General features: G+C 36.5%; 1 protein-coding gene across 15 annotated transcripts in view; it reads right to left on the reverse strand.

Annotated features, from left to right (window-relative positions):
- Positions 1–23,705, reverse strand: part of LOC126298507 (forkhead box protein P1) — a 692,749-nt gene that overhangs the window by 154,946 nt on the left and 514,098 nt on the right. For 13 of the 15 annotated variants that reach the window (XR_007552614.1, XM_049989850.1, XM_049989843.1 and 10 more), the window contains exons 6-7: positions 5,808–6,075; positions 1,631–1,732 (exon numbers count right to left, since the gene is read on the reverse strand). Coding sequence is in view for 14 of the 15 variants with exons in the window: in XM_049989850.1 (XP_049845807.1) it covers positions 1,631–1,732; positions 5,808–6,075 (370 nt within the window). In the remaining variant the exon portion in view is untranslated. The remainder of the gene's footprint in view (positions 1–1,630; positions 1,733–5,807; positions 6,076–23,705) is intronic. The other 2 variants (XM_049989851.1, XM_049989844.1) reach the window with 1 other exon arrangement.

Consider the following 23,705-nt stretch of genomic DNA (forward strand, 5'->3'; position numbering starts at 1 on the left):
GAAAGAAGTCAACAATTTCTGATGTGAGGAGAAGTGTAATTCTGATAACATCTGCAGCTCTTGAGATGGTCAGTGTTCTTGCTCGCTGTTGCCACTGTCAGAGAGCAGTTAGATTGTAGTTGTCGGAAGTCCTTCTGTTCTAAAGTGGGTAAATGTCAATGTCTGTCAAGAATTTTCTCACTCCTTTTTCAGGTAACTCCACAGTCCTGCATGATCTTTTCCAATGTCAGACCTTCTCACAGGCTTCTCTGCCATCAACATTGCTGGAACATCTTGCAAATTTACCAGGCACCTTTTGTGGTCAGCCATGCTTGCAGATCTCAAGAGATGATTAATATCATCTTGCACATAATTTGGCTTTTGTGGCCAATATCACTGAAATTAAAATCTTCTGGATTGTCAGGCTCATCATCTTTCTTCAAACAATGTACATTTTGACCCCTCCACTGGGATCTTCTTCAGAATGCAACTTCAATAGAGAGTACAACAAAAAGACTCTCACAATTAAACCCATTGGCCATTAAGGCCTTCGTCAACAATAGATGACACACACACACACACACACACACACACACACACACACACACACACACACACACACACAAAATGCAACTTGCACACACAATTGCAGTCTTAGGCAACTGAAATCACCACACAGTGTGGGACATTTTTATGGACCGAAACATTGTGATGTGTGTCATGGTTTTCAGAAGGTGGTTCTTTCCAAGGATTTGGTGCATCTGATGTCACTGCTGAGAAACTTAAAAATGTATGTGGTACTTGTTCATTTATTCATGAAAAAAGTAAATGAATATTGGGAAAAAAATTGTATTGAAGATAGTGTGGTTTCAGTTGCCTGAGATTGCAGTCGCCTGTGCAAGTTGCATTTGTGTGTGTGTGTGTGTGTGTGTGTGTGTGTGTGTGTGTGTGTGTGTCAGACATCTATTGTTGGCAAAGGCCTTAATGGTTAAAAGCTTTAATTGTGAGAGTCTTTTTGTTGTGCCTATCTGCAACTCAGTGTCTCTGCTATACGGTGATTAGCAACTTTCCTTTTCTTTTCATAATATTCCATCCTGGATTTTACATTGTTCAATAGAGACTACAGCTATAGACAGTAGGCATCTGTACAGCTGCAACAACAATACTAAGACATTACAACAGAGATGCTTACAAAATTGCTTTCCCAGCATATTTTGTTCTCAAAATGCCCTGAATTTAGTACCTGCTTTGAAGGCAGTCTTTTTAACAGTTGAATATCACATCGATGGAACTTTTTAATACACAAAATGGCTAGTCCTGAAAAAGATTAGCTTTCTGACACTTAATTTACATAGGTAGCAGGAGATGTTCATGAAATAATTCAATTTTCCCTCAAATAACTAATTAAGGTTTTGTTAATTATCCTAAAAAAAAGCTACAACTCACACTGGTCAGTTTGATACCCCAATGATCTCAGCATAATTATTTTGTAGAAAAATATATGTAATTATCAAGTAGAGAAATTGTGGGAGACCTGTATTGATACTATGATGCTGGACAATGTTTGTTCATTGCATTATTTAACTCTTTATAGTTACATACAATATTAGCTGTTTCTTTCAATGTAAGCTTGGAAGGACAGTGTACTTACCATTGATTCCTGGGACATTTTTATGTGCCGAAACATTGTGATGTGTGTCATGGTTTTCAGAAGGTGGTTCTTTCCAAGGATTTGGTACATCTGATGTCACTGCTGAGAAATTTAAAAACATATGTGTTACTTGTTCCTGAATTCACTAAAAAAGTAAATGAACTGAGAAAACAATTATATTGAAGATACACTTCATTACTTAATTAAATAAATTATAGCTTATATAATGTTCCTATTAGTTTTGCATAATACTTAGCTTTACAGACAACAGAAAATAACTAAAGGTAAATAAAATAAGTGCAATTACAATACAAATTAAACATTTAAGAAAAGGAATTCCACAGCACTTTGGAACTCCGCACTGCAGTGGGTGTCATTATAGCTGAATAAAACAGGTTTTAATATTTTTGTTTCAGACCAAAGTAATTTCTTGCAAGCTCTGGGGAACAATGGGAGATGAATAATTTATATATCTGTAATTATGTACAATAGCTTCCACACATCAAGTCAGAGTTAATATAAAAAGTAGACCCCTCCACAGTGAACCACAGACAGCATAAGATATTTTGTCCATCGCAGTGATGTGATGAATACAACAGTGCTGTTTGGCAATGTCTTACAGGACACCCAGGTAGTGCGGACTTCCAAAATCTGTCTTGACTGGATCAAGAAACAGTTCAGCAAACATACCTTCAGATTTTTCTTCATTTTAGTCTTCCTTTCTCTTTTTAAATACATCCACCTGTATGTTTGTGCATGCAATTTTATTACATATTGCATACTCTATGCCCACATCATTCAAACAGTTCCACATTAGCACTGTTTGCATGTCATGGTGAAATAATAGACTGTGAGATGAAATACTGAAGTTATTGTAAACCACTTTTGGAATGCCGGTGACTCTCAGGAGTATATCTGCAATTGATACTTTCATTCTTTCTTGCATTTCACGAGCTGTTCCTGAGAGAAGCATACACCATTTGTTGAGCTACATGTTTGACTCTATTTAGAAGTTGTTGAGTCCGACACATTTTCTTTTAACAAAACCAGGTGATGCATGTATCTGGACATCTTATGGCAGAAATGAAGTTGTTGATACTAGACATGATGAATTCAGGACAGTGTCAGCATTCTTCTTGAAATAAGGCTGAAGTAGCTACATTAAAATATATGGAACTCGCAATTCCGATGCTTTTTAGCAGAACTCCTTTGTCTCTCATTTTTGTTTACACTCTTTTGACTTGATAATGTAACTGTATAACTTCCCTGATGGTGTGCTGTCTTCAAAATGAAGTTATCTAGCAATATTTCATTCTTCAGTTGTAGTGTGGCTCAAAAACAAAATTGTAGATTTGTCAAGCATGTGTCCTCATTATGTACCTCATTTCGCAGATGAAACTTTATTGAATATTGAAATAGTATTTCTTTTTCTTGAAATAATATTTTTTTAATCCACTGTCTGTATTTTTTAAGCTTTTACAATATGTGGATAGAGTTTCAGCTCATTACTCTGTAATCTCTCTAACAACAGATTCTCATTTATGGCTCAGATAAAATTGTATTCCTTCATCACATTTTTCAGAACTGTATGATGAAATATTTCAGCCAGCTGGAAACCGCCTACATATTCTTTACGTTTCTAAACCCAACAAACTCTAAAATGTCATATTTTATTTCAAGCTAATTACTGTCACAACAGTGGCAAATCGTTTGAACACTACGATAACAGTAGGTCCTGTAAGTAAATGTGAATTGTAAAACCTGGTATGTTCTCATGCTACAATAGAAATTGCCACTGCTACTTATAAATAGATCAAGATCACTGAAATACTTTTTTCTTGAATTTTTATTCAAACTTCTTTTGGCGCCACTCATTCTTGAATGAAGTTAAGTTTTAAATAAAAGATTTACAACTCATAACTGCATTAAAAGAAAATCATGTCCTATTTGTGTAAGTGATGCAAGATTGTAATGACCAAAACACGTAAATGTAATGAAACTATTAAAATTCAGTTGATGCACTGCATTTTGACAGTTTGATTACTGTGAAGATCCCCAGAGTGACATTCAGTTCTTGTCATTCAAATAATTTACTTTGTTTCAGCGCTGCTGCTGGTGGAGGTATACCCCTACTTTTCAAATGAACAATTAATGCTTTAGAACAAATTCTTATACCACACTTTTTAAGACTTATATTGCAAGAGCTATCATATAAAATTTATTTAGAATATTTTACTTGGCAAAATGAATGAATGTTTTGTTGCTGAAATTATTAAGATCCAAACAGCTTAGCAACTTTCCACAGTTATATTTTGTTTTTATGTCTGCTCACAGTAACTGAGGTACATTTCCCCAGAGATTCTCATGTCCCCATTTTGTAAGGTATCTTCCTGCTTCAATAAGCTTGTTATGAAAACATACTGTCTTGCACTTAAAAATCAACTGAAGGTGCCTAACTTGCATAATGAATACTGTACAATTGTTATAATTTGTCACTGATGTACTAATGACAAAAGAGTTTGAAATGTCTAATTTTAGTTAAAAAATCAGTTCACACACAACTGAAATCGCTTAAGAATAAAACGCAAACTTCCCCAGAGAAAACAATGATTTTGTTGTTCAGTATTTTTGTCAGCTTGCTAATAACGGTGAACAGCACATGCTTGTTGTGATGTACCCTCGATTAAATATAGAATGCATCTGACCAAATAATTCAGCTTTATTCTTTTGAAGTTTATAGCAGAAAAAGATGTGACTGCATCTGAGAAGCATTTGTCTTCCGATCTTCAACTTTTCATATTTGAAATTCTTTGTTTAAAAGTATAAGTATAGCAAACTAATGCACGCTTGCTCTCTTAAGAGGATGAAACTGATTCTGTCTTGGATAAAATATTTTTTTTACTATGAATGTCTTCCCATAAACACGTTACAATTTGATATGATGATCTTTAATAAGTTCATTTACAGGACAACATATACAAAAATATCTTTCACAATTATATTCAAATTTTTCTTGTAAAAATATAAATTAATATGCTTCTCTCCTCCCACTTACAGAACAAGTAAATTCAAATTCAAGAGCATGTTATTGTGGCCTTGTACTACACCACCTTTAAATTTATCTATGAAGTTACAAATTTTGTAGCAGCAATGCACTTATTATTTCATAGATTTGTACTTTCTGTTTTACATAGTAATGCTGCCTGTTGTGGTATGCTTATCTATGAACATTCAAGCTGCACACTTCTGTTTGTATCTTCTCCTCTTTTCTTCTACTGACTTCAGTCCGAAATTAAAAGATTTTGCAGGACTTATGTCATATTAAAGAATGGCAAATTTCACATATCATGTTTTCTCTTGCTGTGTTTTGTTGGCTGTTGTTTGATATATCAATGTATTTTATTCCTTGTAACCTTGAATTAAGCTGTCAAGTTTTCTGGTTTCCTCTATGAATATATTCAGGATATTTTCTGTAAGTATTAGTCCTGAACCTCCTGTGTAAACTTGATACCATAATTCAGAACTGCTTTTTAAACTAAAGAGAAATATTTTTCTGATATTTTCTTAATTTTTTTATTTTTTTTGTACCAAAGCAGCAATATCGGTGTTGATGTTCTACTGGATGCTTTCTTGTAGACTACTTAAGCTGAAGGAACAATATTGTTGATACTTCTGCACACTGACAGGTCCTCCTGCTTCTCCTCCTCCTTTTTCTTCTTCTCACGTGTCCAGTACCAGATACTACTTTTATATCATCACTATTTTTAAAGCTGCCGCAGAACTTTTCCTTCTCTATATCCAAATTCTTTACTTGTGCCTCCTCTAAGCCTTTTAAATGTTGCTCAAATTTTCCATTAGCATGCTGTGGCACTTATTATTTAATTTACATGAATATTTCTGTGACAATGTACGATACACAGGATGTCAGCAATGTGTTCTTTTTCCATGCAAGTATAAAAATTTAAAACAGATTTCTCTTGAGAATAAAAACAGCTGCAGACCTCGAAGATGAAACGTTATACCACCGACTTACCACTACAATGTAATTTTGACATTTCATCATATACTCCTAGGAAATGGGGTCCAGTGGAGGGGCCTCATGTTGACAATTCAATTTGAATCAAGGATTTTTGCTCACCCAGAGCTGGCAAGTTTTGTTTGTTATCTCCATGCCTACCTGCACTTTGTGCCTGAGCTTGAGCAAGCACCATTGGTTGAATGCCAATACCCTGCTGCAGTAAATACTGTCGTTGTGTGATTTGTAACTGCTGCATGAGTTGCTGTTGTTGCAGTGCTAACTGTTGCAAAGGGCCTGAAGCTTTCTTTTTGTCCCCTGACTGCAGTAGGTGTGTCTGCTGTATGACATTCAGTTGCAGCTGTTCTTGTAACTGCTGCATTGCTTGCTGTAATTGCTTCATTCCAAGTTCAGCCAGCTGCTGTTGTTGCTGAAACAAACAGATAGTCACAGTTCCTTACTTTCATAGTGTAACGCTAAGATAATTTATTTTTCTAACTTCTGCTTTTGGCTTCCAATGCAGCTATATGACTCTTAATGGAGTAAACCAGTGTTTTCTTTGTTCTTTTTTTAACTACAATTAGTTACAGATTTGTCATTACTTAGTTTAAAATGAGACAAGTATTTAAACTCCAAAAATGAACACAGTTCTGAGATGTTTGCTAACTTAACAAAGAGACAGGTGGGACTGAATACACTTACCTCTGGGATGTACAACTCATAGTACAGTCACTGCAAATGCATAAAAATAAGTAAAATCTGTTCCAAGTTTTTGAACCAGGGTTCCTTCTCCAGGGGGAAACAAGATGAAGAAGCTACAACAGCTATGAAAAGAGCAGTATTGCACTCAAAATCCACATTAAGATAGTTCAGTGCTGTGCAGAGATGATGAGAGACAAGGAGCCAGGGGTATCTATTTTTTGGGGGTGGAGGGGGTGAATGTGTCAACAGCAGATCAGTAAGCATTGTTTGATTATAATAAACAGGAAAAATTGCAAACGAATTGCTGTTGGGTAAGGAAGAAGAAAAGAAACTTGCAGGGAAAAATTAATAATTAAAAAAATGGTTCAAATGGGTGTGAGTGCTATGGGACTTAACTGCTGTGGTCATCAGTCCCCTAGAGCTTAGAACTATTAACCTAAGGAGATCACACACATCCATGCCTGAGGCAGGATTCAAACCTGCGACCGTAGCGGTCGCTGGATTCCAGACTGTAGCACCTAGAACCACTCGGCCACTCTGACCGGCGAAAAATTAATAAAACAAAATTATAAAAAATTAAGTATACTACACACTTAAAAAAAGACACAGTATGAAGGAATTATTAAAATGAGATGGAATTTGCCAGATGTGGTGTACATCTATAGACAAACAAATGATTACATTTTCAGAAAAATTGGATGATTCGTACAAGATAAAGAGCTTCACAAATTCAGCAAGTTAGCACCTTGTTGGTCCACCACTGGCTCTTATGAAAGCAGTTATTTACCTTGGTATTGATTGATAAAGTAATTAGATGTCCGCCTGAGGGGTATCATGCCAGATTCAGTTAAATTGGCACATCAAAACACCAAAATCTCATGCTAATTGTAGTGCTCTGCCAATAATGCTCCAAATATTTTCAACTGGGGAGAGATTTGGTGACTTTTCTGGCCTAGACAGGATTTGACCAGCACAAAAGCAGAAACTCCTGCCACGTGCATGTGGGCATATCTTGCTGAAATGTAAGCCCAGGATGGCTTGAAATGAAGGGCAGCAGAATGGGTCATAGAATATTGTTGATGTACAGCTGTACCATAAGGGTGCTATGGATGAAGCTAGGGGAGTCCTGCTATGAAAAGAAATGGCATCACAAACCATTAGTCCTCGTAGTTAGGCCATATGGAGGTGAAAGTCAAGTTGGTAACTCACAGCTTTCTGAGTGTCTCCAGATACATCTTCACTGGTCATTAGTGCTCAATTTCAAGTGGAACTCATCACTAAGGACAATTCTACTCCAGTTACTGAGATTCCAGGCCATACCTTGGCCAGCAAGGTCACTGGATCTCTCCTCAGCTGAGAATGTTTGGAGCATTATGGGCAGTGCCCCCAACTGTGTCAGGATTTTGATTATCTAATGCATGAGCTGGATAGAATTTGGCACAATATCCATCAGGAGGACATGCAACAACTCTGTCAATCAATGACAAGCTGAATAACTACTCGCATAAGGGCCAGAGGAGGACCAACGCATTATTGACTTTCTCAATTTGTGAAGCTCTTTCTCTTGAATAAAAGTCCAGTTTTTCTGACATTGTAATCATTTGTTTGTTTGTATGTGTACATCACATCTACTGGTTTCCATTGCATTCAGATAATACTTTCATGGTGTGTCATTTTTTTTGTCTTAGCGTGTGTATATACAGAGTACATTTGTGTGAGGGGGGAGGTGGTACCTAAAGAGAATAGAAGAAGCAAGGAAAAATACAGAGAAAGAGGAAAAGAGAGTGGAGTGTGGGAGGCTACTGTAAGCTGAATATGGGAGATTCACCAAACTAAATAATATGCTGGAATTCAAGTCCCTATCTCTGAAATGGGCATTTGTTCTATTTGAGGAAATCCAATTAACCCAAGAGGAGTTACAAGCACTGAGGTCTGTTGCATCATCCTGGACATCTGCAAGACAGACACATTACCCACATTGACATCAAGCCAACCAATAAACAACACTATCTCACCTCTGACAGTGCTCACCTAATTCACATGAAATGCACATATCTATGGTAAATGAATTTGCTGAAACACTATATCCCTCAACACTTCCACAAATAATCTCTCTCATGTTTTTCTCTTCTGTCTACTCCACCAACACTGGCCAATGACAAACTCCTGTGCAGTCTGTTCCTATCCCTCTTCACAGCAAGAAAGACCCTTCTTTCCAACCACTCAGAAAAATATCTTCCAGCAAAAATTTTCATTAGTATCCAATTCTTACATAGCTGATAAGATTACTTCATTAAAATTATGATTTTTCGAAGAGACACCCTGTATAGCCATTGTTGGACTTGTCAATACCTGAAGTTATGAAAGTCATAAGATACAGTCTCAGTTAAAACAACACTCACCCACTCCCACTTTCTCTAATTTTTACTTGCATATTCACCATCAAGCACTCATGAAGTAAAATTACAAACATGATTTTTTAAAAATATAATTCATTGTTAAAACTCATATGAATTAATGGGTAATATAAGAAATCAGTAAAATGTAGCTGGTCAGCCATCTACATATTGAAATTTGTGTCCCATTGGTCAGTCATTTTTGTTTTGACCACTTCTGGGAAAATCTGACTGGCATAGAAATTACATTATATCACCATAGGAAATAAATTACAAATTGTTTAAACTTTAAAAAAATTGGAATTAAAACAAGATCTATACCTTAGTCTTTATGGTAGCTACTGTACATTGGCTTTAGAATGATATACAATAAAGAACAGATTTTACTTGCTCCTCATAAATTATTAGAAGAGCATAACTTATTAATCTGCTATAAAAGAAAAAGGGCTATAATTAAAAGTAGTGAAAATATCCCTTTCCAGGATTTGCTTTTTTATTATAATTTTACTTTACATTTCCCTTCTTTGAGTGATGCAATGTTATCAATTACGTCATTGATGTCAAGTTTAGCAGCTGTGTCATAATCTATCAACATGATAGTCTACTTCCACCTATATCTGACCCACACAAATTTTTATCATCTTTAATCTGCTGAGACTGCATTCAGAAGATGTTACAGTCAATGGCACAGCCATGAAAGTTCTCAAAGCTACTGTGATGTTTAGATAAGTATCTCTTAACTCAATTGAAAAATCGTGAAAGTATTTTGATGGGAAGTCATGTCAATGCTCTTCATCAGCTTTTTCATCTGGAGCTTGAAAGCTTCTACTTCATAACTAGCTCAGCTGTGTCAGTATCTCTGCTCTGTCTGGTACAAAATCAACTACACATTTAAAGAGCTTTCATTGAAGACATTTCCCACCAGGAAATTAAAGTAAGATGAAATGATGTGATATATGTTAGATCTGTTTTTTCTTTCACTTATTAGTCTGTCAAAAACTATGAAGCACTACAGCTCAAATAGTCCGATTCCAGTACTCAGGCATCATAAATCATGAAAGATCAGAAGCATTTGGTCAAATAGGGCATTTGCTTCATTACCTGCTGACCGACCTTTGAGGACTATCTTTACACCTCCATCTACATCTACATCTACATACATACACTGCAAGCCACCAAACAGAGTGTGGCAGAGAGTATCCTGTACTACTATTAGTAATTTACTTTCCTGTTCCAATTGCAAAGAGAGTAAAGGAAAAACGACTGTCTAAATGCTTCCGTATGAGCCTTAATCTTCATAGTTCTTACACAAAATGTATATTGGTGGCAGTAGAATCATCCTGCAGTCAGCTTAAAATGCCAGTTCAAATTTTCTCAGTAGAGTTCCTCCAAAGGAACATTGCCTTCCCTCCAGGTATTATTCCCACCTGAGTTCCTGAAGAATCTCTGTAATACTTGTGTGTTTTTCGAACTTATTGATAACAAATCTAGCAGTCTACCTTTGAATTGTTTCTGTATCTTCCTTTAATCTGGCTTGGTGTGGATCCCAAGCACTTGAGCAGTACTCAAGAATGGGTCATATATGCATCATTCTCCCTTACAGATGAACCACACTTACCTAAAATTCTCCCACTAAACTGAAGTCGACCATTTGCCACCCCTACTACAATACTTACATGCTCATTCCATTTTGTGTTGCTTTGCAACATTATGCTTGGATATGTAACTGATGTTACTCTATCTAGAAGCACACTACTAATACTGTATTGAAAAATTACTTATTTGTTTTTCCTACCCATCTGCATTAACTTACATTTTTCTACATTTAGTGATTTTTATCGCCTTCAAGCTGCACACATATGTGGGAACTTATTCCATATGCTCACACCTTCATCAACAGTCTTCAATGGGGCAACATGCCTGTTATCCTGCATTCATAGTTCACAAGATATGTGAGAAAAGGACAAACTGAGTTTTGCATGAGCGATGCTTTCTAAAACTATGCTGTTACATGGAGAGAAGCTTTTCGGTCTCAAGGAAATTTATTTTACGCACCTCAACAAAAGTTTGGAATAACTTCTTGTAGTACACCCACTGAGGTTTGTACAGTACCTTATTAACAGAATAAACATAATTACTTCTGAAACCAAGAATGATTTTGGTTAGTTACAAAAAAATTACAAAACAAAATAGGCCCTCTCCTAAGTGTACAACTTACCAACAAAAACAGTGACAATCTTTATCTTATGATGATGCTTATCAGTCTTTATTAGTGAGTATGTCATCCCCACACATGGAGGAGTTCTTCCACTCTGTGAGGCATGCTTTGGATGAGACCATCAACTTTATCTTGGGGTATGAGGTCCCACTACTCAATGGCTGCTTCAATAAGGTTCTGAAGATTGTCAGCTGGATTCAGACATTGTCAAATTGCCACATTCAACAGGCCCTATGTATGCTCAATTGCGTTCATGTCTGGGGCAATGTTGGCCAATGTATTCAGTTGAGATTGCATCTTTGAAGGAACCGAGACACTGGTAGAGTACAGTGCGGCCTTGCATTGTGATCGACTAGGATGAAGTTGTAACTGACTTCATTTCTGTAGGGCCTTACAATCATTTGTAGGACCTCTTGGAGGTATCGGGGACTGGTCAAATTGCCATCGATGAGAATTAGAGAGGTCTACTGTCCCATCATTTATTGCCACCCAAAACACTACACTTCCACCCGCAAACTGATGGACTTCCTGAAAGTGTCGAGGTTCCTGATGTTATCTACTGCTTCTCCAAACACTAACACATCTAGTGTGTTGTCACAGACCAATCCTGGTATCATATGAAAACATGACATTATTCCATTCTGCAATGGTCCAATGTTGATGTGCAAGATCTCAGGTCCTTCACTTGCATTGGTTCCATTGGTTTAGTGCAAATCTTCTCAATGATCTTCTGGAATGAAGACCACCCAGATACAATCTTCTGTGCCCTGTTTGGTCTGAGATATGAGTCCCTACTGCAGTTAATGTTGGGTGAATGCAAGCCGACAGCTCGAATAAATGAAGAATTTGGTGTTGTCATACAAGGATAACCACTGCGATGTCTGTCATTCACATTTCCTGTCTCTCTGTACTTTCTCCACACCTTAAACACACCACTTGAATGACATGTTACCAACAGGCAATATCTTGCTGTGTATGACCTGCTGAAAGTAAAGTCGGTAAATGATTGTATCAAAGTGTTGTATGCCTCTATGGCATGTTATTGCAGTGCTAAACACAAAATTAATGAAGATGTTGTAGATACTGGACCACTTGCAGTGTACCACTGGGGCAGCGGTATGTTTACATGATTGGAAAATGGCCACTAAGCTTACCTGTAGTAAACACTGTCAAGTATATAGTCTATAACTGGATAAGGCATGAATCGCGTATGTCAATGAGAGCTCTAGTATTGTAGACAACATTTTATGATATTTTTCCAAACTTTTGTTGAGTAGTGAGAACATGTTCAAGAATTCTGCAACAAACCACTGTTAAGGATACTGGTCTGTAATTTTTTCGGTTCATGCTATCTCCCTTTTATATACAGAAGCCATCTGCCCATTTTTCCAGTCACTTGGGACTTTGTGCTGGGTTGCAAATACACAATAAGTGCACACTAGGTAAGGGGACAATGTTGTAAATGTCCTACAACAATGGAGCAAAGTAGCAGCAAGAATTCCATTGCTGAACATGTGCAAATGTATATGTGACAGACATGTGGTCCAAGCACAGTATTGCCACAACACATGTTAATGACAGATGTCTGTTCAGTATTAATGATATCTTCATGAGGCAACATGGATGAACTTCACTGTGGAAATAATATGGTCAGAACAGCATGTGTTTACAGTCATGGATCAAGGGAAAGGCTTCTCTGGGTAGGTAAAAATAGGAACACGATGTGTAGGAAAAGTTGCATACCCATACTGAATAGTTTTTAAACCATCTTTCCTTTTCCTCTGATCATGTTGTGTGGCCCATGAATTGCCTGAATCCTTGGTGGGGGGCCTATCTTGCCATCCCCTTGGTACATGCTAGAGTCAGTTAATACTTCGAGGATTATTAATCCAGTGTTGACAGCAGATTGTTAAGTCTATCTTCTGCAGTACTGATTACCACAGATAGATCATCTGGAATAATTTAACTATGTCCCATTCAATGAATCTTCTCAGTATTTCAGTGGAAAATGTTGAAAACTTAAATCTTCTGAATCCACACATAGTAAAATTTGAGTATGGTCTATCACAAAATAGTTTTTACTCACACTACCTATTACACATAAACACCATACATATATTCATCCTAATTAATGTTCAGCAGGGGTATGGCAATATATTAAATGGGAGACAAATGACCCACAATATATGTCCGTTACTGCCAGCCTGGTTGTAGTTATTGCAGACATTAGTAAATCACATCAGTACAGTTCAATGCAGTAACAGACAACAAGTACATAATGTATTAGTGGAAAAATCTAAACAATTTAAATGAATAGCTTCAATGAGAAGTAGAATATTCAATTAACATTTTAGAAAGGTTACTTAGTGGCCAACATCATTTGATACCCAGCACATTCCAAGAAATTGGAAAACAGTAATGTGAAGAACAACAGAACTCTTAAGTTAAAATGAAGGAGGGGTATAAAGCAAGAAAAACATATAAAAATGATACTTAAGTTACCTGGAAGATGGTCCATAGCAGAATTTCTACACCTTTTTAATGCCTAGCCCATTTCAATTAAACTGTGACGTGACAAACCCCATGAACAGCGTGAAATGGTAACAATCAGCATGTGCTATTTTAAAAGAATCAGGTTAATTAATGAAGATCAGAGCTACAGCAGAAGGCACTATATACCTGTTAAACAAATGTTTAAGGAAAATAGTCTTAATAGCAGGTTGAGTTCTTGTCTAATGTATCCTGAGAGCAAACTAAAAAGTTTTGAGTCTCTTTCCATGCTAGTGTAAATTAGCGTAGAAAACATTTTTTCATACAAGTAGGTAATAAATATGGTGTCACAACTTTTGATGCTTTCGTCAGTAAAGCAGAATACCCAGTAAATACGGAACATTCCGTTTCTTGAACATTGGTTTTAAAGCTCTGTAGATGAATCTATCAAAAGTATCCTATAATGTGAAAGTAAATACTTGTACTTTATTTACATGAATATAAAATGTATCCCTAACACAATATTTATTTGAATTGAGTTTTGGACTTTCACAAGGCATGAAAATACTGTGCAAGGTTTATAGTTAGGTGAGTCTGCATTACCATTATTGGTTTCATACATACAGATTGGCAAATGAATCACAGTTGTCATTTGAGCAGTGTTATTTCCATAGCTATAATTTATTTGTCGTGACATGAATTTTGTTTTCTATTTCGAATTACCTGTTCCAGGTTCCAGTCCAGTTGGAGGTCAGAAAAGTAACTACCATTTTTAAGTCTGTACAAGTACAAGGTTATCCCCATTTGAAATGTGAATACAAACAAAATTTCCAAACAGATGAAAAGAGTTTACAAGAAACATTTAATCTGCTAAGTGTTACAAGCTATGCTGAAAATTAACTGGTGCAAGTAAAAACTGGACATTGAATATGTTTGGTCCAAAACTTAACAGTGTAAATGCAGCTTCAATATAGCATTTATGCAGATTTTACTTCCTTTTGCTTGCTTTTCTCCTGGAACCAAGAAAAGTGCCTCTGTGTGAAGCAGCTGGGGATAACAATGCACATTTTTAGCCTTGTCTCTAAACAAACTATATGTGTGGCTCTGAAAGGAACACAACAAAAGAAACAACATGAAATCAGCATAAATACTGCAGTTTAATACAAATGTATAGGATTTAAATTGTTTGGCAGCTAACACCACAAGGTATCCTCCATGCAATGATAGCTGGTGCTTCCTACCTGTGATACAAAACATAGGTTTACAAAAGAAAAAGAAGGAATTATGTTTCAATGTCCTGTCAATGGAGAAGAAGATAATCAGTGCCTTTTCTGATGGAAGCGTTTCAGCACTTGCCTTAAGCCATTTTAGAGAAATCACAAAAAAACCTAAATCTGGATAGCTGGATGTGGATTTGAACTTCCACATTATCACTGCACCACCAAACGCAGTTTTATTTATTTATTTATTTTTTTAAGGGGGGGGGGGGTTGTAGAGAGAAATAAATGTCTCCTATAACCTTACGTTTAGGAATGTACACATCAAGAAGGTAGTACACAAAATGTTATCTTTTACTACAATGTTTCCATTTTGTCAAGAAGAAAAGGAGATGAAACTGAATTAAAATCAATAATGAGCAAATTCAAAGAATTCTTTGTGACTTTATCAAAATGTATATGCACTAAAAGTAAATAATGAAATGTGGATTGTATTTACTTAGAAAAACACTACATGTTCCAATAGAGAACCTCAGCACTAAGCTCACAGCCATGATAGACATTAATCATATATATCAAGTGTCTCTCTCAAAAAATGGATGATGAAATTTCCTGGCAGATTAAAACTGTGTGCAGGACCAAGGCTTGAACTCGGGACCTTTGCCTTTCGTGGGCAAGTGCTCTAGTGGGCTGCAGCTAAGCCATGTCTCCACAATATCCTTTCTTTCAGGAGTGCTAGTTCTGCAAGATTTGCAGGAGAGCTTCTGTAAAGATTGCAAAGTAGGAGATGAGGTACTGGCAGAAGTAAAGCTGTGAAGATGGGGCATGAGTCGTGCTCAGGTAGCTCAGATGGTAGAGCACTTGCCCGCGAAAGGCAAAGGTCCCGAGCTCGAGTCTCGATCCAGCACACAGTTTCAATCTGCCAGGAAGTTTTATATCAGCAAACACTCTGCTGCAGAGTGAAAATCTCATTCCGATGTCTGATGTTTTGGCAGACATCTGCACTTTAGATTTTTCAATGAACAGATGGAGTAAATCTGAGAAAATGCTGCACATAAAGTGTTTCACATGTAGCCCAGCATCAACAAAAAGCATTTATTTGTTTTCTACTAGAAACAAAATGTCTTTTAAAGTCAAATTTTATGTGTACATTTGATAGAGTTGTACCATATTGGTTTAATTTAATGTCCTATTATGGTATATGTATTAGCAGGAACAGCAAAACATGAGAAATGACCAGTACTACAGCAGTGACTGAGTAGCCCTGGTTTGTGTTCGTAGTAGATAGACTGTGTAGTACAGATTGGCATACGAGACAGAAAAAGTCAGGCATGGAAGACACGGTAAACTAATGTTTACCAATCTTTTGGTCTCTCTTTTTGTTACTGACTGCACTAGAGAGTGACTGAGAGCAAATCATATGGCCACAGTACTAATACAGTCCAGCACAGCATTACTTTACAGAAATTTTTGTAGAATTACCTGGTGTTTCAGTTATAACAAAGTAACACCTGCAATGTCTGACAAAAAATGAAGCATCCAGAAGGAGAGGAAGACATGAAATGTAACTTCATGGGTTTAGAGGGTAACTGATGTTATTTCAGTGATTACTAAATCAAGTAAAATTTACAAATGACTTGGCAGTATGAGCCCACTTATCAGTATAATGTTGGACCCCCTCTTGCCTGGATACATGCATTAATTCATTAATTCAATTGATGATGGTATCATAAAGCAGTTGTATCCTCTCCTGAGACAAACTGGCCAACAACTGTTGTAACTGGTCCTAGATATCCTGGATACTGACACTGGGAGAGAGTTGATGTCCAACTGGTTCCACACATGTCCTATCTGTGAATCTTACTAGATTAGATTAGATTAGATTAGATTAATACTTGTTCCATAGATCATGAATACGACACTTCGTAATGATGTGGAACGTGTCAGGTTAATAAAAGATGTCTGTACAAGAAATTACATTACACAAAATATTGCATGACACTAATGATTAAGGTTTTTTTTTTTTTTTTTTTTTTTACTTAGTTTATATCTAAAAATTCAGCCAATGAGTAGAAGGAGTTGTCATCTAGAAATTCTTTTAATTTATTTTTAAATGTTAGTTGGCTATCTGTCAGGCTTTTGATGCTATTTGGTAGGTGCCCAAAGACTTTTGTGGCAGCATAATTTACCCCTTTCTGTGCCAAAGTCAGATTTAACCCTGCATAGTGAAGATCATCCTTTCTCCTGGTGTTATAGGTATGCACACTGCTATTACTTTTGAATTGGGTTGGATTATTATCAACAAATTTCATAAGGGAATATATATACTGTGAGGTTACTGTGAGGATCCCTAGATCCTTAAATAGATGTCTGCAGGATGACCGTGGGTGGGCTCCAGCAATTATTCTAATTACACGTTTTTGTGCAATGAATACTTTTCTACTCAACGATGAATTACCCCAGAATATGATGCCATACGAAAGCAGTGAATGAAAGTAGGCATAGTAAGCTAATTTACTGAGATTCTTATCACCAAAATTTGCAATAACCCTAATAGCATACGTAGCTGAACTCAGACATTTCAGCAGACCATCAATGTGTTGCTTCCAGTTTAACCTCTCATCAATGGACACACCTAAAAATTTTGAAAATTCTACCTTAGCTACAGACTTCTGTTCAAATTCTATATTTATTACTGGCGTTGTGCCATTTACTGTACGGAACTGTATATACTGTGTTTTATCAAAATTTAAAGAGAGTCCGTTTGCTGAGAACCACTTAATAATTTTGTGAAAAACATCATTTACAATTACATCACTTAGTTCTTGGTTTTTGGATGTTATTACTATACTTGTATCATCAGCAAAAAGAACTAACTTTGCATCTTCATCAATGTGGAATGGTAAGTCATTAATGTATATCAAGAACAGTAAAGGACCTAAGACCGAACCCTGTGGGACCCCGTGCTTGATAGCACCCCAGTTTGAGGAATCAGCTGTTGTTTTAACATTACACGAACCACTTATTTCAACTTTCTGCATTCTTCCAGTTAAGTATGAATTAAACCATTTGTGCACTGCCCCACTCAAACCATAATGATTTAGCTTATCTAAAAGAATTCCATGATTTACACAATCAAAGGCCTTTGAGAGATCACAAAAAATACCAATGGGTGATGTCCGGTTATTCAGAGCATTTAATATTTGATCAGTGAAAGCATATATAGCATTTTCTGTTGAAAAGCCTTTCTGAAAACCAAACTGACATTTTGTTAGTACTTTATTTTTACAAATATGGGAGGCTACTCTTGAATACATTACTTTCTCAAAAATTTTTGATAGAGCTGTCAGAAGAGAGATTGGGCGGTAGTTGTTGACATCCAACGTATCCCCCTTTTTATGCAATGGTTTTACAATGGCATATTTCAGTCTATCAGGGAAAACACCCTGCTCCAAAGAGCTATTACATACGTGGCTGAGAATCCTACTTATCTGTGGGGAACAAGCTTTAAGTACTTTGCTGGAAATGCCATCAATTCCGTAAGAGCTTTTACTTTTCAGTGAGTTTATTATTTTACTGATTTCAGAGGGAGAGGTTGGTGGAATTACAGTTGTTTCAAACTGCGCAGGTATGGCCTCTTCTATTAATAGCCTTGCCTCTTCTAGTGAAGATCTAGATCCTATTTTCTCCACAACATTTAAAAAATGATTATTCAAAATATTTTCAATTTCTGATTGTTTGTTAGTGCACTTGTCATTCAGTTTTATTGCACTAAAGTCTTCCTGTGCTCTTGGTTGCCCTGTTTCCCTTTCAATAATATTCCAAATTGCTTTAATTTTATTATCAGAGTTACTGATCACAGACATGATACACATGCTTCTGGACTTTTTAATAACTTTTCTTAGTACCGCACAATAGTTTTTATAATATTGAACAATTTCGGGGTCACTACTCCCTCTTGCTGTTAGATACAGTTCTCTTTTACAGTTGCAAGATATTCTTATTCCTTTAGTTAGCCAAGGTTTTTTATATGTTTTCTTGGAATTATGTTTAACTATTTTCTTGGGAAAACAATTTTCAAATACCCTTAAAAATGTATTGTGAAATAAGTTATATTTCAAGTTTGCATCGGGTTCCTTATACACTTCATCCCAGTCTAGCTGCTGTAGGCTTTCCCTAAAGTTTGCAATATTTATATTGTTAATTGAACGCACTGCTTTGAAAGTCTGATTTATTATACTGCATGGAGCTATGTCATGTACTGTAACAAGCTGTGCACTATGATCTGAAAGACCATTCTCAACAGGATAAGCATTTATGTCCTTAAACTTATCTTGGTCTATAAAAAAGTTATCTATCAATGTACTGCTGTTCTTTGTTATCCGAGTAGGAAAATCAATGACGGAGCTCAAATTGAAAGAACTGAGTAATACTAAAAGGTCATTCTTCCTATTACACTCTTTCAGGGAATCAACATTGAAATCCCCACAAATGATAATTTGCTTCCCCCTGTCTGACAGATAGCACAACAAAGCATCCAAGTTTTCTAGAAATAGCTGGAAATTCCCTGAGGGGGACCTATACACTGTTACAATTATGAAAGTGCCATCATTTAGTTTAAGTTCAGTGACACATGCTTCCATATGTTGCTCTACACAAAATTTTTTAGTTTCTAAATTTTTTGCACTGGCCTCAACATCATGCAAACAATTCATAGAGGCATGTGCCATGTGTGGATGAGTCTTAACTTGTTGAGAAATGGCACTACAGTACCGTCTGATGAGAGGTAACATAGGGGACACAGGATGTCCGTGATGTAGTTACCATTATGCCATAAGAGTTCCCTGAGTCAATACGAGCCATGATCTGAAATGATGTCCAATGACTCCCCATGCTTTGATACCAGAAATAACACCACTGTTCCTCTCCAAAACAATGGAAGCCTGGGACATCTCCCTAAGACATTACTGTGCAAACAGGATGATGGTAATCTGGGATAGTGCAGGATTGAGATTCATCAGTGAACACAATGCAACACCAGTCATCAGCAATCCATGTTTCACACTCGTGGCACCACTCTAAATGCAACTGTTTGTGTTGTGATGTTAACAGCACCTTACACATGGGATGGTATTCTCTAGTCCGTCTCCTGCTCGTCTCTGACCTGTGGTGCGATTACATATTCTCAGATGGCAGGTGCAGGTGTGAAAGGGTTATGATGTGCTCACTGCACAATACAGCTATCCTACCTTGTGGTGGTCAGATGTGGTCAACCAGAACCTTTATGACAAATATGCTTACCCTCATATTCCCATGTAGTCCAACACTGGACCACTGTCACACACAAATGCCACACAAATCATGGTATTGTATGATTTGATCGGCTGGCCAAATGGAGGTCCACAATGAGGTCCCTTTCAAACTCCTTCAAGTGCTGATAACACTGTCTGACTTGTGTCTGCAGTAACTCCATGTCCTTCACAGTGATCATTCAACATCTGACACTGTTCACACCCCTTATTTTACCCCTGGTAACAACACGAAATATGAACAACACTAATGCACTCTGTTGGCCATTCTATCTGTCACAAAGAACAGCATCTCTAATATTTTATGTACCCACCAATGCTATGTATGTGTACCAAGTTACATTAATATCTGACCACATTTATAATAGTGGGAACAGACAAATAGCAAATAATTTGTGAAGCAATTGCAGTGTTTCTCTCTTTTTTTTAAATTTAATAAACATTTGCTTATGAATGAACACAAAAACACAAATAATAAAATGTAAAGTAAGTATCCACTGGAAGTTACTTTGAATGATTCAGTATCATGTAAACACATCTATTCAGCCTGAATTATTCATTAACTGTCTGTCAGTTTGGTTTATGACTTCATTACAGAAAAGTTATATCTGACATCACCAGACCATTTAATATTGCATTTCGTGAATGTAAATAAGTAAATTATCCTGACCTCATGTACTGTGAACTTTTGCTATTCAGCAAAATGAAGAAAATGAACATTATTCACTATTTGTTTCCTTCTATTGAAATTGAGAAATGGTGTGAGTAATAATGTGCAGTTAGATTTGTAAGATGTTCTCAACTCTTACGGGAATCATCACCTTAGCTGGCATGAGTAATGAGTGGATGGGCAAATACCTATTAGGAACATTGCGTACGTAGATTGTGGACAGTTGGGAATGTGGGTCTCACAGGAGGGGTGCAAGGGATAAGTCCCTGCACTCGCACTATTCATCTGTGTCCTCAGTGGCTCAGACAGATAGAGCATCAGCCATGTAAGCAGGAGATCCCAGGTTCGAGTCCCAGTCGGGGTACACATTTTCAGCTGTCCCCATCGAGGTATGTCAACAACACCTGTCAGCAGCTGAGGGTTTCAATTAATTATCATTTAGAATGAAAAATGTTTTTACCACAGCACAAAAAAGGCAAATACTGTATATCCTGGGCAGAATTAGGGATGTAAAAGGAGGGAACTAGCTTTTTGGCTTATCTGACAGCTTCAAAGACATATTTGAACTTTTTATGAGTTAATTCTACTTCCTCACTGCAGTGGGCTCTCTTAGGCCCACTCCCTGTTACACATGTCATGTGGGGTGTAAGAACAAAAAGACACAAATTTGTGTGCTTCCAGTGAGTGGTATGCATCTACAATAGATAACAGCAGAGTTGGAGGGCACCTGTAATAGTAAATATCCTAGAGTGAGGATGTATGAATCTTAAACTTTAATGACACATTGTGTCACATTGGTTGGATGACATAATGGTATATGTCACATTATATGAGATAACGTCAGGTATCATGTTACTTTACTTGACACAATACATTATATTACATGACTAATACTAACAAGTAAAAAAGTGTGAATATGACAATGTTCTGATTTAAATGTCTTTGAAGCTGCCATATAGGTCAAAAAGATAGTTCCCTTTCTTTTACATCCCTAACTATGCCCAGGGTATAGTCATCTTTTTGTGCTACCAGAGGAGCATTTTTCATTCTGGTTACTGTTATATTTCAAAATCCTTAAAAGATAATGTAATACAGAAACTCTGCTATGTTCCTATCATCCATTCAAACACAACTGACTGGGTTGTGAGTTTCTGTTTTGGGGTGATACAAGAGTAGCACAAAATTCATTTAAACTCCAGCTGAAGACTGAGAATACTGACACGAAAGAGGCTAGCCAAAGGGAAGCACATACTGAAATGTTTAAAGAACTTAAAAGCATGACACTCCATTTATACATATCTATGGTAGCATCTTTCCCATGCAGACATTCATCAACAATAAACAGCCATATCTATAATCATTAAAACAAAAATTATTTTCATGGGAAAATGCACAGGAGAAGCCTATAATAGAACAGTGTATTTTATCAAATAAAATTTTAATTCAACACTTTGCCTCAAAAGTCAAAGACTTGTCACAATGGTAAATTCAAAAATGAATCAAAGAATGTGTTGACAACCAGCAACATTGATGAATATATGAATAATCAACATCAAGTTAAAAGTGCTACCCCTCTCCCTATCTACCCCTAAAAACTTGTGCATTTATACATTTTTTGTCTTGTGTGTTTATACAATTTTTTGTATACAATGTATCTGCCAATATTAAATGTGTTTCTCAACTTCATACTTATTTGTAAATGTGATAAGATCTTGACTAATGCCATTCAATTTATCAGTGTTTAACATATCATTAATGATGACACCATGATGAGAAGCTTACTCATTCCATGAAGCACCAATAAATAATGCCAACATCCACAGTGGGCCTAAGATAAAAACACTGTTGTGTTATGTGTAATGATGGTGTGCAGTGACCGGTGTAGTTACTTGTCAGTACACTCTATACACAGTGTTTATATTGTACAACTTTTGTGTATTCCACAAATTGTATGTTTGTGCATTAACTATTTACTACATGTGCATATATTTTTCAGTGTTATTTTCAACCTAACTGTTGATTTTTGTACAATATTGCCTGAAGATTTTTAAGTGTAGTAGTTATTTTCATTCATGTTCTATTTAATGTCTGAACTCTGATGAAAATTCTGTGTCAGTTACTTATTGGCACAAATGCAAAATAAATGCAAACAGGAATGAATTATGCATTAACCTAACTTTTCAGGTACACATTTTGACAGCTTACAAATGTTCAGACTGCCAGTCAGTGACACTAGTCAAAATATCATTAAGAGAAGTGACTGTTGAATGTTGGAGGGTTATATTATGTCAAACAAAAAGTTTCGCACAACCGTTTCCTCTCTTGTGTGATCTGAACTGCTATACACAAAATGGTACATATGCATCCACTAAAATAAAGTTGGACAACTGCACTGCTGAAACAGTAGCTCCATTCTCCTGATCCATTGTTGCTAGTAAAGATATTTCAGACATGCTCCTATGACCACTTCACTCAACATCATAACTATATGTTGATTGAAAGTATGCTTTTGTGTCTCTCAGCTGTGTACCAGTATCTTTCCTGAGACTTGTCTGGTGCATTTTGTTTGATGTTTCAGTAGCTATTTGTAGTTTTGTTTATGCACTGTATATATGGAGTCAGCCCAAACAAATATTGCTCAACATGTTTCACACAGTACCTAGGATTGATGGGAAACATCAGTTTGTGTCTCAGTAAAGGCAAAACGTTTTTTAAAGTGGAACATTTGTACCTATTTCATAAAGATGTTACAAATTAGTCTAGTGTGATATTTGGTTTAACAATATGCATTAATGGGGGCAGCAAAACACAAAGACTAACCTGCATCCTCTGCAGCAAAACACAAAGACTAACATGCATCCCAACAGCAGTTCAGTAGTGCTGTCATATGGCAGTACCAGACAGATAGCATGAAATGGATCAATACACAAGAGAGGGAAAGTTGGACTTTGAAGACATGGCAAAGATATGTTCACTGATACTTCAGTGTCTGTTACTGTGGGTAACTGATCAAGAGCAAGCCATCTAGCCTTGATACCAATACAACCTTCAATATCAC

This window comes from Schistocerca gregaria, chromosome X, assembly GCF_023897955.1.
Source record: "Schistocerca gregaria isolate iqSchGreg1 chromosome X, iqSchGreg1.2, whole genome shotgun sequence".
Taxonomy (NCBI): Eukaryota; Metazoa; Arthropoda; class Insecta; order Orthoptera; family Acrididae; genus Schistocerca; species Schistocerca gregaria.